At 36.0% G+C, this 16653-nt stretch overlaps 1 protein-coding gene across 11 annotated transcripts in view; it reads left to right on the top strand.

Moving 5' to 3' along the window:
- Window positions 1-16653, top strand: part of PDE4D (phosphodiesterase 4D) — a gene marked incomplete at its 5' end in the record, with an annotated part of 636111 nt that overhangs the window by 468058 nt on the left and 151400 nt on the right. Inside the window, one exon of one of the 11 annotated variants that reach the window (XM_082783128.1) lies at window positions 10350-10625. The exons of the other annotated variants lie outside the window; for them this stretch is intronic. Coding sequence (XP_082639254.1) covers window positions 10561-10625 — 65 coding nt within the window. Of the gene's footprint in view, window positions 1-10349; window positions 10626-16653 lie in introns of those variants that run through there. 11 annotated transcript variants of the gene reach the window in all.

Here is a 16653-nt window from a genome sequence, read left to right as displayed (position 1 = left end):
ATTCCAGCCAATTGCCAATCCACCTCACTGTCTGCTCATCTAGGCTGCACTTTCTGAGCTTGTCTAAGAGGATGTTATGGGAGACACTCAAAAGCCTTGCTGAAGCCATGCTCTCCTGAGGAGATCATGATGTTTCTGAGAAACATCATGCAATAGTAAGCAGACAACATGAACACTTATGCTTGAAGTAGAGGTAGTAACCGTAAAATGTAATCAGTGTTACTCTAGTTCTACTGAAAGAGTAACATTTCTGTGGTGTCAGGATTTTGCTCAGTTTTATACAAATAGAAGTCCAACTTTTCATTTTCTAGCCATTGTCAGGGCACTTCTATGCCCTTTCTGGTGAAGACAGTTTCTGAGGAGAAGCTTGAGAGGGTATGAAATTTCATGGAGTTGTTTTTCCTGCTCACATGACTCTATAAAATGCTTGAGAAAGGAGCAAAATATTGGTAACTGAAGGTGTCTATTGTAAGAATAATGTCAACTGTAAGACAAACTAATAGATAAGGTAGAAATGTAAATGACTTAGAGGAAAGATAATGTAATTTATATAGAAAAAATAACTTACATATGAGAAATGGACAGAGACAGCCATACTTAGGGATATACAAAAAGAATTATGCTGTTGGAGCAGTGAGCCAGAAAGTTGTGGCAGTTCTTTTGCCTAAAAAGTGGTGATACCAGCCAAGTCTGGTGGGGAATAGATGGGGAAAGTTTAATTCAGTTTTAGAAATCTGGAAAGATTGGCATTATTTTATTTCATTTCATTTCATTTCATTTTACTTATCTTCATTATTATTATTATTTATTTTAGAAATATTATCTAAGTGGAAGCAATGATGTTTGGATAACCAATGTTGTCGAGGCCAAAACAAAGAATCAAAGCCAAAAGGATTGTAGGATGTCATGATGAAGTGGGAGGGGAAAAAAATAATAATAAAAATGAAATGCTCTGAGAAGCACAGCTAGGTAAAGTGAGGTAAGAAAGCTACAAAATGATTCAACATAAACATGCTGTTTAAAAACATTTAATAGTTAGAGTAGTTTTAAAGTAATGGATGAGAAAAAAGATGCCAAATACAGAAGCCTAAGAAATTAGCTTTGGAGAAGATGCTGGTTAAAACTGAGAGAAGAAAACAAGATTTCAGTCAGGCAGCAGAGTTGAAATAGGAGAGGATGCTGAGTGTGAAAGAACTTTTAGAATTGGGAATTAGTTTCTGTCTTCAAAATCTGCCAGAGCTCAAGGAGAATGAAAATGAGATCTAGCCAGGAGGAGGTCATTTGAAGCACTGAATGGTAGGTACATGAGCATACGAAATATGGAAAATCTGTGAGGTTTAGACCAAGCCAATTACAATTATTTCAAGGTGAAAATTTATAACTTACATAACATTTCTAAAATGGTTGAATTTTACAACAGAGACATAATTAATTTTACAATGGGTAACTATTGTAACCATATAGCTGTTCTTTAGAAGAATCTGTAAGACCTTTTCCAAAAAATATACCAAAAAATAATTTATTTTATTGGATAGTGCATATTACTTTAAAGGAAAAATTAGTTGGAGAAAATCTTACTTTCAAAGAGTTTTGGGAGCTACTAGAGAGTGGAAAGAAAAGTTTCACAATTCTTCAGAGAAATGACAATATTTATTTTCATTGTATTTGAGCAAGTACACATTGAAAAAGATATCAATTTAGGAGGTACTTGGTTGTCTGTATTCCTTCTTTTGTAAGAAAAGGAGTAAGTTAAGTCCAGGCCCCTTACTTGATTTGAACTGCTATTAATTGTCATTGAAAATTATGTTTAGTAGAACATCAGTAACGGACTTTCAGACATGTTGAATACAAAAGTTATTGCAACCGTAAATTGTTTATTTTTTTAAAGAAATGTTGCAAGGTCGATGGGTTGCAAGCCATATATAAAAGATATTTTGTCGAAAAAGATGAAGACTTCATGCCTTTCCTCTTTTTTTAAAAAAAAATCTTATTTGTTCTGCATTTAACACAGCAGAAAACGAGTTGAAGGAAGTCAGCTGGATCAGATTCAGTGGTTAAAAATAGAGCTAGCTCTGCTAATCAACTGCTAAAGGGGAGCATCAAGAAAAAATAAAAGTTTAATATGCTATAGTAGAAGTCTTATCATTAAAATAAGTGAAAGGAAAACACTATCAAAGTATCAGTTAAAACTTTGCTAGTTTCAGAATTGTTGTCCTACATATATGCCTATACAAAAAAAGAACTATATACATGTAAGACTCTGAACCATGTAACATATTTTCAGGAATTTGATTAAACACAAGGAAACTGTTTTACTAATAGAAGGGCCAAGAGGAAAGACTCACATTGCTAACCATGTCTAATGTGGCACTGTACTGGCAATGCTGAAATGCTTGTATCGAATTTATGCAATTTATATATCCACAGCACAGCAAAGTTTCTGGCTATAGGCATTTCTGCCAGAGGTATTTAACAGCCAGTGTGTCTGACATTTTTTTGAGATTTGTTTTTCAATGTGCTCTTCTTATGCCTGATAAGTTGTCAAAAAGGGGGAAAATTCACATGGAAAAGTGAAATAAAAAGTTCAGATAGAACTAATAAATTTGTCCTAAAATGAAGAGAAAATTAGGATCAGTGAGTATGGGAAACTTCTATATTTCCTCTTCCGGATGTTTGGTTATTCAGGAGAAGTCTGTCTTAGGTAAGTTTTAGTGCTAAACATAGGTGACTTACCATATACATACTCCTTTTCATCACTTCTCCCACCCACTGGGAAGGAAAGGCTGAGAGGTTAGAGGTGTAGCTTTTTCAAACCTGGGTGGTTAATTCATTAGTATGAACTGGAGAAGCAATGTCTTGACATTGTTCTTCCTTCACTAGTTCCAAATATGATAAGATGTAAGGCAAAATGAAAAAAAAAATGTTTTGAAGCCTACATTTCTCTAAAAGAAAGAAAAACTTTAATCCTATCTACATTGAGTTCAACTGCTACAAGTAAGAGTGTGAACAGGGAAAAAAAAAAAAAAAAAAAAAAGCATATTATAGCAACTTACAGATTTAGCAAGCGCATCTTTTGAAACACCCAAAAAGTAGGTTTCTAGTGTGAAATAGGCAGATATCCTCTGTAGTTGACAGACAGATAGGGAGTTGTGAGGAGCAGATCACTCTGTCTTAAAAATAGATGTCTAAATCATGGAAATAGACTGCCCCTGAAAGTACCTATCAGAGTTGTCTATAAACAGAGCCTAACTGACCAGCTTAAATCAGTATCCAAATCTTCTGACAGCTCAAGGCTAGTGAGAAAATTCCTTTCTTGGTGTTTCTCGTTTAGATCTCAGTCAATAATTCATGGCAAGTAATGTACTCAGAATTTGACCTTGATTTGTGCTCTCTTGTGAGTTGCTGCCTTTTTAAAACATATTTATTATTTGTTCTAATTCACAGATTGGAGTTTATGAGTATGAAATGTGTGGGGTTTCTCTCCCTCTCTATCTCTCTCTCTCACTCTCTCTCTCGGTTATACCATCTAGAGTAAGTCTTTGAAGCTTCCCTTACCTGAAAAACAAATACAAGATAAACAAAATTTGAGAAATTTATATACATTTCAGTGGATTTTTTGGATTTGTGTTTCAATGGGAACACAAATGACCAGACACCAGAAGATGTAAATCCTCTTCAAGAAAATTTCAGTAGCAGAACAAATGATTTAAATTTAATTTTCTTTCCTCACATTTTCCAGAAGGACTTAAAAGCATGAATGATGTCATTCAACCAAGCAGGAATTCTATCCATGTATGACTCACTCAGGTCATGGTCCAATACCTCTGGATGCCAAGATTCTAGTGAAGAATACGGGGAAATCCACTCTCCTCTCATTTAGAGAACTGTGCTGCTACACAGCTGTCAATACCATAGCTCATGTTTGCTTTCAGAAAGACGTTCTGACAGTAAAAGCTGATTTCTTCACAGCTTCCAGAAAGACAAAAGCATTACTGAGACATGTTCATTGTAGAATATGTGTGGCTGGACAAAACAACTTTTTTGTCAGTGGTAGATTTTTTGTTCTGAACAACATAAAATATTTTTAGAAGAGCTTTAATATATAAGATTTGCTAACATACTTAAAATGTAAGTGGATCAGTTAATTTTCAAGTTATATATGTAAGTTTTGTCTTCTTGAAATCGTGGCATATTTTGTATTGTTGAAACATTAGTATATTGTCTTCTTGAAATGGTACTCCTAGGCATTTCACAGGTGTCTCTCCTTAAGTATTTGAGTGGTAATGGCAAAACTACCCAATTCTTAACAACAATGAAGGGTTTGTATCCTACAAAGTAGTAGTTGATTATTATTCTCACTTAACAGTAACTGTGTCCATGACCAGCCCAAATTATGAAATCTTTGTAAAGGGAATTTGGAGACTACTCTTACTGTAGTCACTCACTTTGACTAGCAGTCACTGCTTCATTTACAAAAGAGAAAAAATGTTAGTCTTTACCTTTTTTAAGCCAAAAAGACCGTAATATTGTACTTGGAAAACATAACTGCTGGTTAGCTCTGTAGTGACTTATATTTAAGCCCCCTATGTTTATTTTTTAAGCAACTGTTTAGCTGAGACATTGTAATCCAAGTTTGTGTCTAGCAAATAGTTACTAATGAGCTATGAACCCTTGAAAAACAGAAGGTATGATGGAAATGTCAATAGATTTTCCGTCTAACAGCATAATTACTTCTGTAATTATTGCAGTATATCCATTTGGAGCTGACATGACTGTAGTTTATAGTGCAAAGTATACTTTTATATTATATAGAGTGTTTGAATATCTGTTGTTTGTTTGTTTTGTATGCATCTCATTTAAATAAAAGGAAAAACAAAACAACAACAACAAAAAACAGCCTGATACACTACGGAGCCTTAGCTCAGTTCAAGTCCAAAGTCTTCCAGTGGGCTAATATTTATTTTTATGCTACCCACTGTTTTCCAGTATTAAATTTTCGAGTATTTTCCAGTCCAACATTCATAGGTAGCTTTTATTCGCATTGCCCATAGCCATAGCTGATAGCATGAGATCACATTTCCTAGAATTAAAAGACAGGAAAAAAATAATCCTATATATAGAAAACGATTCCTTGTTTGTTTGTTTGTTTTTGAATCACTGGCAAATGAAGTACACAGATCTACTAGATCTGCTGTGATACAACAACTGAGCCTAGATGGATAGTGATCAGTTAGTACTGAATTTACTAATCTCTAGTTGCATAATGGAATGGATTAAATGAAAATTTGTCTATAGTAAAGGCAGAGGGACACCTTTGCACTCCAGATTATTAAGGACCAGGCTTCTGCTGTGTTAGGGAGTGAGAAACTCTAAGCCCTATCCCCAAAACATCTCTCATGTGCTTGTCATGGTGCAGCTCAGGCAGCAATACCAGACAGTTTCAAAGGGTACCACAGTGGAGTTTCCACAAAAAAAAAAAAGGCATTATGACAGGTATCCTCACATAAGGCCCCTCTTTGCTATGCTACCTATAAGGAGTTTTACATGCTTGAGTCTGGATAAAGCTTTTTTAGAGCACATAGTAACTTTATTTACACTGTAATCACTGAGCAAATAAACCATATTTATTCATAAGTCAGGTAGTTTGATCTAGGCAGCTAAATATAAATGACTATAGGAGCAAAACATTACTGACTGTGTTTCTTCTGTGCCCTTGGGTTTGCCTTTTTCAGAGTCACAGAATGGTTGAGATTGGAAGGGACCTCTGGAGGTCATCTGTTCCAATCTCCCTCCCCAAGCAGGGTCACCTCAAGCATGTCCAAATGGATTTTTTTATTTTTTATTTTAATTCTTAGGAATACTAAGCTGTAATTATTATTATATTTTTCAGTTACTTTACTTATACAGTTATATATGGCTTTTTCCTCTTTGATATATAAGCTTCAGTCAGGAGGGAATATGCTGTTACCTAAAAATGAACAGCAGAGTTTGTTTCTCTGGCATTCTGTCAACATCCTACAAAAGAGTATTTTTGAAATCATTACTTGCATTGAGCAAAGTACAATTTTCTGAAGCATCAAAAATTTCTTTCTCTAATTCTATGGCTAATTCTTATTAATGAAAGATACCTCTTCTGAACCAATGCTTGCATTACTAGTTCTCAAGCCCACCCATGCACAGTTAATATAAGAACATCTTGCTAATCTTTTCTGTCCTTCAATCTTGTACTGCCATTCAGAATATAAGAGGATAAACTAGTGCTGTGGATGAACTCTGCAACCCACAGTTTAGCAAAACTAACTAGTATGGTCTTAACTTGTGCGGAAATTTGTTTTTGTTGTGGAGTAAGAGCTCCCAGAAATTGGAAAGGTTAAATTTGGGTCTCAGTTCATACTTCTTTCTAAATTGAAAACAATTTAAGATAAACATATAAGCTGGAAAGCATGTATGAAGAAAAGAAAGGAAGGGCAAAAAAGTTGTAGAAGACCAGCTGTAATAGTAGCTAAACAAAACTAGGATAGTGCTGAATGAAAGAGCCAAGCTCTGGATTTTTAGAGATCCTATGATAATCCTATCTGAAATAGATTCATGATGGAATAGGAAATCCTACCTGAAATATATTCATGAGGCTGCACATGAAGAAGCAAAACTGTGTCATATACCTTTCATTTGCTAATGTGCATTCCAAACAACATACTTAAAAGCTCAGTCATTCTTTACATGTTAAGACTTGATTTTAGCCTTCCAGGATTCTGTTTCTCCTGATACATTGACAGTGTCTCTGAGTATCCTAAAGAAATATATTTTAGAAATTAGAATTAGAAATTCCTGAATTTGTCACTGTAGTAAACAAGAAAAATGGTATCTACTGTTGCAGTTTTAAATTACAATGTTAAATTCAAGTCTTAAAAGACTACAGACTTTTTGCTTTGTCTTAAAAAAGGAATATTTTGAATGTATTTCTTCAATTTGTATATAATACCTGTAGCATGTTTTCACCTCTTCTTTTGTCCAAATGCTTTTCAAGGAGCATGTGCGTTATACCTAATTTCACAGAAACATAGAAAGGTTTGGATTGGAAGGGACCTTAAAGACCATCTAATTCCAACCCCACTTCCATGGGCATGGACAACTCCCACCAGACAAGGTTGCTCAAAGCCCCATCCAACTAAACACTTCCAGGGATCCACAACTTCTCTGGGCAACCTCTCCAATGACTCACTGCCCTCTGAGTAAAGAATTTCCTAATATCTAATCTAAATTTACCTTTTTTAGTTTAAAACTACTCCTTGTAGTTTGTCACTACATTCCCTGACAAAGAGTCCCCTCCCCAGCTTTCCTTCAGGCCCCCTTTAGGTACTGGAAAGCTGCTGTAAGGTCTCCCCAGAGCCTTCTCTTCTCCAGGCTGAACAACCCCTCATTCATCCTGTCTTCACAGGAGAGGTGCTCCAGCCCTCTGATCATCCTTGGGGCCTTCCTCTGGGCTTGTTCTAATACTTCTGTGTCCTTCTTGTGCTGGGAGCTCCAGAGCTGAATGCAGCACTCCAGGTGGGGCCTCAGAACAGCAGAGCAGAGGGGGAGAATCACCTACCTCCCACTCCTGGTCATGCTGCTTTTGGTGCAGCCGTGGATATGGTTGGCTTTCTGGGCTGCAAGTGCACATTGCTGGTTCAATTTACAAATTGAGGAAGTCAAAACTCAGAATGATTAAGCAAATTTTCCAGACTCTTGAGATAAAGATGTTCCCAAACACGGAACAACCCAATCCAGCCTGTGCCTCATTCCCTAAGCCATGATTTTTCCAATTCACATTAATTTTTAGCTTTGTGTAATGCAACACTGGTATTCTTTTGATTACTTACTAATTTGAGGTTGAGTAACTAAGATAAAAGCTTCCTCAAATCCTGCGCATGTTTTATAATTGCTGTCTTAATTCCTTTGGTATCTTTTCTTCCTTAGACAGCTTGACTATACAATAAAAACACTGGTCAACTGATACACATAGACAGTAAAAACTGTTGTTTTTGTTAGTGTGTGTAGCAGCACTGAATGGAACCATCTTATAGTGCTCTCTTTATCGTAAAATCTGTTTGCCTTATTTTCATTATGCAGTCAACACTTGTCTTAATTGTGATGGTGTACCATCAAGAGCTCAGTTCAAGACCAGTTTTATCTCTTGTGTTATTACTGACACCCTAAAAAAAAAGGTTCTAAAAGGGAAAAGAAATATACATTTTTTAAGTTACAGAATTGCATGTATAAATCAGATGCTACAAATGGCTATTGCATTTGTCTCAAATATATGCTTGTATTCATGTACAATGCATATTCTATATGTACATCTGTAAAACCATGTGCAACTGCTTATAAACCTTCAGGGTTCAATAACGAATATGCTTATATTTCTCTTCTTTTTAAATTCTCTTTAATTTTGTGTTTGTACATAATTTGCATTTTGGCATTCTGGATTTAGTATGACATGGTCTTACTCAAAATATATTGTTCTGGGAAAAAAAAGAATGCCTCCAATGACATTAGATATATTTTCCATCTGCTGACATGTGCCTAAGCTCTTACAATGATTTTGGATCTGTCACTGTGATTTCTTGTGTCTTTGAGAAATTTAATTTACTGCTCCTTACTGGCTATTTTAATAATTAATACTTTGATAACACAATTTAAAGCCTTTAAAAAATGCTTTAAAATGACCACCAATTCTGTAATAGCCCATCACCTCAATTTCATACTGATTTTGATTTTCTTCATGATCTATCCCATCTGTTTAAAGAATAAAAAAGTTTCACAATGTAGTGAGTCCATGTTAAACAACATTTAAGTCCACTATTACAGACCTGTAACCTGCACACACTGACAGACTCAACTGTTACTAAAGGTCCCATGACTGCATGACCCTTTGAGCTAAATTTATCACAGATGCTTTTTCCACTCTTTGAGTTTAACTTTTATGATTTCACAGAACTCTTACAAAATGTCTTGTATTAACCAGTAGATGCTATTTGAAAGATAGATGCCAGAAAACATGAAGAACAGAATGCTTAGCATGAAACCTTATTAACATTCCTTTTGCTGCTGTGGAGCACTTTGTATGCAAATGAATGGCACAAGCCTCCAGGGCAGTTAGGATCTTTCCCATTGATATACAGTGTAGTTTGTAATGCATTTTATTGCACTGTTATAAAGTGCAAAGGTTCCAGAAAGCTTTACACACTTTATACACATTTTTATTTGATGAATGGTTTTGTATTTTAATGCAGAACCTGTTCATCATGTTTTCCTTCTATTTGTCAAGTCTGTATACCTTTTAGAACTAATATTTTTACTGCATTCTTTTATTATTAATCAAGCTTCAGTCAAGAATAATATGCTACAGCACTTGTAACATTGTACAAAAAAAATCACTATTATGCTTGTAACCATTTGTTGAGCAATAATTCTGTTTAAAAAAAATACAATAAGTTTTATAGGAAATTCAAAATGCATAACATGTATATTCACTACCGAGTTCTCTACATCTATATTTTACCTCTTTTAAAACTAAAATTAGACGCATTTCTTAAAATGAATTCACTCTCACAGCTTTTCTGATAAGTTTTTGTCTAGAAAATAAAAATGCAGGTTCAGTTGTTTGACATGCATAACTATTAATGTACTTATTAAATTAGGCAAAAATCTCTCTTTGCAGTATGGTACAGAGGACGTCATGTTAGAGTTCTTTAGCTGAGGTATTTTGTCCTTCACCGATTTATAACAATAGCTGTCTGTATGTGTGTTTGACTTTAACAGTCAACAAGGAATTTTATTTTTACTGAACTTCCCCACAGTGTTTTGAATTTCTTTCAAAGAGGGAATGCTTTCTGGTTTGTGAAGTTAAACAATAGTACTTATTCACAGTACCTAGTAGAGGCAAGGGTTAGGAGAAAAGGAAAGGGAAGAATTACATTTCTAGGTAAGACTTTAGTTAACTTAGAATGAAAGATCTTTGTTCTTTTCTTTACTCCACAAAGAGTAATTTATCTAGCAAGTCTCTAAATGAAAATTCCCTACAAGCTCATTAATGTTACTGTACCTTACATTCGTCTTTTCTTTTCATTCTTTGTCCATCAGCATTTTCTCTCTCTCTCTCTCTCCTTTTTTTTTTTTTTTTTTTTTAATAAATATGATTGACCTTTAAACCTGTTGTTATCAGCCTGCAAGAAAGAGATAGAGACTCTTTTCAGCTGCCTTGGTTCCCATGTGACCTACAGGGAGAATAGATTCAAAATAGACTAGTTCCTCCCAGGGCAATACAAGGCAGAAGAGAAAAGCACTGTCATTTCCGAACAGCACAGTGCTAGAGTAAATTCAGTGTGAAAAGGGAAGGAGTTGCAGCAAGTTAGAATTCTTCCTCCAGAGCCTGGATTATTACAGGAAAAACATTTGAAGTATTTTATTATTTTTTTTTAAAGAAGGTTTTGAAAGACACTTTGAAATGGAGTACTCTGAGCTTTATAAGGAAAACTGATGTTTGAGTGCTAGGAAGACTGGAGGAATTTTTTCAAAATGAGTATTGTTATGAAGCCAAGATCCCGATCTACCAGCTCCTTAAGGACTGCCGATGCAATGTGGTAACGTGTTTGGCTTTTTTCTTTCAAGTTTCCCTTCCTATAATGACCCATAGACATGTCCCGAGAAAGTCACAGGGTTTAATTTTGATTTGATAGATTTTGCATGGTTATTGAACTTTTTTGACTGTTTCACAATTACAAGTAAGAAACAAGATTCTGTATTTTTTTTCCCTGTACATTACGCTGTGTGTAGTATTTTTTAATGAGAGGCATTACATAAGTTTTTCCTGTTTAGTAATTAGATTCAGTACTTGCACTTACAGATGCTTTCTAAAAATCTTCAGTAGATTTACTTCAGCAACAAGCTTATTATATACAGCTTGCAGCTCTGGAGGCTGATGTTAAAACGGAGCTATAGTTTGCACGAGTTATTTTGGGATGCTTACATGTCGCTTTGTTGCATAAATAGACTGACTGTAGAGAAAAGTGTTCTGGGAGGAGACAGACTTCACAGAGGCATGAGTGAGACTGTGCTGTGTTACACTTCATGTATTTGCCCTGCACTCAGATACTTGGAGGAGCAGAAGCAGATTGTAACAGTGAACTGCGTGTACAACTTTCTTGCTAATTTTCAGTTAGAAATTGTTAAAGTTCAGTATTTATTTTCTTGGAGAAACTTCTGTTTTCTATAGCTTGTTAGGGACAAACATGACAATTTTATATTAGGTACAATAAATAAATTCACGGTTCTCTGTTAATATCTCCCACTTTTTTTTTTTTTTTCTCTCTACATTTGTTTTTTTTTCAAAAAAACACTATCATTTATGTAAATAAACAAAACAATAGACTACTTTTTCAGGACTATATAACAGATACATAAAATTACGTGCTTTAAAATGCAGTCTTTGTTCAGAAATGAATGGCTGATGTGACTGTGGGATAGAATAGTAACTAAATTTCTTTGTGAACAAGTATGTCAAGCTAGCATAATTCAATATGAGCTAATATATCCAGTTAATAGGCTAATGTTCAATTAGCCTATTCAAATCTTTATCTTTCAAGTAGTACTGAATGAAATCATTCCAAGTCATGTCATTACTATCATTAAAGTAAGTAATTTTTTCCAAAACAAAGTAACTGCAGTACTCTAACTAAATAGTAGTCCCAGTTGATCTCAGAAGCTGGAATAGTTTTGCTGAAATGCCTGCAATAAACAGTGGCTCTTTATCTTTATTAAAATGTAGTAAAGTAATAATAAAAACTTGGTGTTACATATCACTAAAGTGTTACACTGCATGCTACTAAAACAATAATATCTGGAAGTGCTGTAATAGATTATGTGCCTCCAAGGTAAAACATGCATGCCTTAATTATTATGTAACGATATGCAAATGAACCAGTATATTTCTGATTACTTCATCTTCCTGTCAATTTTATCTTATTTGAGCGCTTCCAATAAGTTGTGAAAAAGAAAAAAAATAAATCTCTGAGCTGATATTTGCAGGCTGGAATGACCATCCGTTATAGTCCAAAACAGCTGTCTGTATCCCTTTTGCTGCCAATGCTTTTAGTTAGCACATTGATCTAGTGGATCAATGGAAGATTCCATTTTCTGCTAGCTGCAAGTTGAGAGTCATCTCCTACCGGGCAGTTTGGAAACATTACCTGAGCTCAGGATGTGGCTCATAGGGAGATCCTTAGGAGCTGTCTAGATGAGGTACATACTGTTTGTTCTCTTTGTGTAAAGCTGAGCCAGGCCAGCCCTGCCCAAGCAGGAAAAGGAGAGGGAACCCCCAGCTCCTCCACACCTAAGCTCACCACCAAATACAGCCCAACCATACCACAGCCACCTCCAGCTGAGGAACCTATGTAGTGGATCTGAGCATGCCTGATTTCCATATTACCTCCGCGAGGTGTCTTGGGGTTCTTAATCACCAGATGTGGGAGCCTGTGAGTTTGGCTCCATGGGTCAGTGCCATTTCCTAACGTTTGGTGGGGCAGAATACCATCACAACAATCTTGATGTATTATTGAACAAGTCCAAAATGCTTAGCCATAAATAATGTGATAAAGTTAGCAGCACTAATGGATATTCGGGCTGGGAGGCAGGGAGAGCTATAGCGTGTCGTTTTCCTTATCTATTAACATTTCACAGCAACCCTGCTGTGCGTTGGAGAAGGAGGGAAGAGCTGTAGTAAAGAGAAGGTGGAAGATTGTGAAAAGAAATAAAAATTGCAGTGAGCTTTTTGGTTCCCAGAAGCACAGAACAGAGTCACAGTGCTGTACTGAAGTATGAATATCCCTCCTGAAAGGGTTTGATAGAAATGGTCCCAGGATATTTACATGCAGCAATTTCCCATGAAGAACAGAATCCAGGTTCCCAATATGTGTATGGTAAAATCATGTTATTTTCAGTATCAGCATTACAAAGCATCTAAATGGTATCACTCACTGTTAGAGGGGGCACCAGCCAGCTCAGAGGTGTCTCAGGTGATCCCAGGTGGAGAGCTGTTCTGGTGTTTCCTGTTACAAGTTAGCTCAGTTGGGGTTGTCTGCTGCTTAACATGGTAGAAGGGTCTGTAGGCAAACCTGTTCCTGAAACACCTGGGAAAATTTCATCTGTTTGTTATAATAACAGAATTAAAAGCAGATGGTTGTTTTTATGCAAAATAATGAGGAAGGTGACTTATTTAAGAATTAATACCTATTAATTTAATGTAACTCAATTCTGCTATTCATTCATAACTTCAGGATGTGATTGTGAATCAGAATATTTTTAGATAACATTCTAGAATAGAAAAATGGTCATACAGACTTTTCAGTGGCAGAAAATTGATTTGTCTTGCTGTTCCTGGGAAGAAATAACAAAGTAATAAGAAAATTTTCTTTAATGCAAAATGTTGATTGAGAGAGCAGTATACATACTAAAATAAGAGTATGATTGTTTTCTTGACTATGTGCCACTAAAGAGTATAACAGCATTGGAATAAGAATGTTTTCCACAGAAACACACGTTCTGCTTTTTGTTTTTCTTTTTGTTTTGTTTTTTAATGAATCAAAAGTCTGAATGTATCAAATATAATAGAAAGTCTACCAAGTGGCCAGGGGTCTGGGGGAACAGCAAAACTGATAGAAAACATGCTGGAAAACATGCAGCTGAAAAGATATTAGAACTTCTTTATTTTTTTCATGATAATTAGTCCAAAGATCTAATAAGCCTCAGCGTTTTGCCACGATGCTTTCTGCAACATACCTTGTGAGTCTGGAGTGATAGCTATCTGTTTACTTTGTGGGTTGGCCTTCTCCAGTCTTTATTTATTTTTATAACATATGACAATTCATGCTTTGCTATTTTTTGGAACTTACGGTTGGATGATCTGCAAAGGGCACATACCAGTCTCCCTGCTGCCCTCAAAGCAGAGGACTTCAGTGATTCAGTGAATTTGTGTTATTCCATAGAACAATATATTTGTTCTTATTTAATGCCAGAAGTGGGTAATGCTGTTCGTGATATCAGGAAGTTTGGAAGACTGGAAATAGCTGAAGGATGTTGTGAGGTATAACTTTCTCAGTCTGTAACGTATTTATGGGTAAGTGGGATAGAACTGATGTATTTGATGAGCTTTTCTGCTTGTACCCTTAACATGTAGATCACAATAGGAATTCTAAAAAAACTTTTATTGAACAGGGACAAGAAAACACTCGTGGTCTGACATCAGTGCATAGTGTTTTCCGGGGCAGAAGAAATAGTGCAGAATGTTGGGATGAGATCCAGCTGTGCTGACCTGAGATAGCCAGAGTGGCTTCCCAACCTAAACATTGCACAAAGTAGAACTCATACCCCAGTAGATTTCATACCTCAAAGTAGATCATACCCTGGTCTTTTGGAACCCGGGCATTTGCCATGATGAAACAGTAGCTGGATCACACCGTTTAGAGACTGAGTAGTCCCAAACAATTTAAATCCTTGGTAATCACTTGGTGCTAGCAAGCCTATTGCCAGTATAAAGGTGATAAAGATATATAATAAATGCCATTGTATGAGTTGTATAACTCTAGGTTATTGTTATCAGGCCTCTATCTGAAGTAACTGATGACTTTCAGACTAGGAATCCCAGTCCTGGGAAGATCAACAGCAAAAAATTTTCCTGAAGGAATATTTGTCTAAAGGGCAGAGAACAGTGTATAAATATAACTGTGAACTATATTAACAGTATGCACACCACTAGACTGTTGAAGAGATCAGGAGTTTGTGTTCTTGGATCGGATGATTTATTTATTTTCCCCTCTCCAGTGTTATGTTTTTTTTTGTGGGAGGTGGGTGCCTGATATTATTGTTGGTGATATTACCTGTCCCCTGTTGCCATAGCTTATGAAACCACTCTTGAATAAAAGAGGGTTGGGAGCTCACATAATTTTCAGTTATGCTTTTAGTAGCTGAAGAGGTTGAATACAGTCCATTTGGAAAGCTCAAAGCAAGCTACAGTGTCCAAACTCAAGGGGATACTGAAGTACTGAATGTGGTATGCAGAATTAGGGGATTTGTAAAAGCTGAACAAAATCTGCAAGCTAAAAGTGACCTTCCCTGCATGATGTTTGACTTTGGTGGAATTCATAGCTGAATTCACTTGGCCAAATAAACCATCATAAGCCGTATGGATCCCAAATCATGAAGGCCCTAGAAATTTGTGGTGGTATGTGTGCTCTTCTTTATTCCCCCAGTGTCAGTGCTAATGAAGAACACTGCACAGCCAGTGTTTTACTGTCTTCCAGATTGTGGAGTGTTAAAGTTATATTCTAAATGCAATAGGAAGAAATACTATTTTCTCTAGTGAAAGTAGTTGTATCCTAGTATTCTTTCTTCAGCAGTGGCAACAGAACATGAAGGCCTGTCCAATTTCTGCCATTGTATTAGGGATGCTCTTGGGTTCATCCTTGCCTGTTTCCTTGAGAGCCCATCTAAGGACCTTCTGCCCACAGATTTGTCTAACCTTTTCAAATTTGCTAGTACTATCTTTCTCCACAGTCTTCTGACAACCATACCAGCCAAGTCAGAAAGTACTTTTTTATTGTACTTCCAGCAGGCATCCTACATCCTATTAGTTTCAACAAGTTTCCTTTAGTTTTGTCATTATGGCATTTGATGAAGGATACTGCATTCACTTTATCCACAAACTGCATTATTTTTAAAGCTCAATCATAACCTTCTAGGCTTTTTGCTGTCAAAACTGAAGGGTTATAGCCTTCTTAGACTTTCCTAATAAGGCTGCAGCTTCGCTCGTTGGTCATTTTTGCTGCCAATCTTTATATTTCCTCAAACACCACTATATCCTTGGAATAGAGACACCAGACTGGGACATTACACAAGACATTTGCAAACACCAAGGTTTTTATACAGTGACAAAATTGTCTGTTTTTTTTTTCCTAAGTACCCTTTATGACGATGCCCAGTATAGTTACCTTTTTTTCTGCCATTCCGAATCGAGTCAGTGATTTTACAGAACTGTTTCCCTGTTTGTTCTTGCCAATACAAACTTTTGGCATGGTCTCATCTCTGAATTTTTCTACAGCAGAAGCATTAGCCTTGCCAACATAAAATTCAATTACTTTAACATGAATGTGATAAGAACTGCTGTCTTGAAATAATGTTATTATTTTTTAAACAAACAAAAAGTATTGTGAGACTTGCCAGACAGCAAATGGCAGCTCAACTCCAGCAAAGAAAGGGCGCTTCCTCAGAAATGCAATCTTTCAAGCTACAACAATTTCTCCAGAAAAAAAAATAAATAAATTAAAAAATACATAATGTTCTTATCTCACTACATGCAAGCACGTGATGTAGTTTTCTGCCATTCATTTCAGTGTCCAAATAATCCACTCTCAGTTTTCATGGAGATGAGGTCCCATCTTTACAGCACAGTTTGTTCTCACACCTTCTCCCTGTGCACATACGTAGACTATCAGGTCATGGGTTCATATTTCACCAGGTCATGAGGCCAATGGGGATGAGACACTTTGGTTTCTATCCCTAGCATTGCACAAGGGAGAGTGTAGCAAGCTTCGTGGGTAGCTCAACTTGGATGACTAA

The sequence above is a fragment of the Aythya marila genome (assembly GCF_965140915.1).
Source record: "Aythya marila genome assembly, chromosome: Z".
In the NCBI taxonomy this organism is placed as follows: domain Eukaryota; kingdom Metazoa; phylum Chordata; class Aves; order Anseriformes; family Anatidae; genus Aythya; species Aythya marila.
This window is presented reverse-complemented; position numbering and strand designations above follow the sequence as displayed.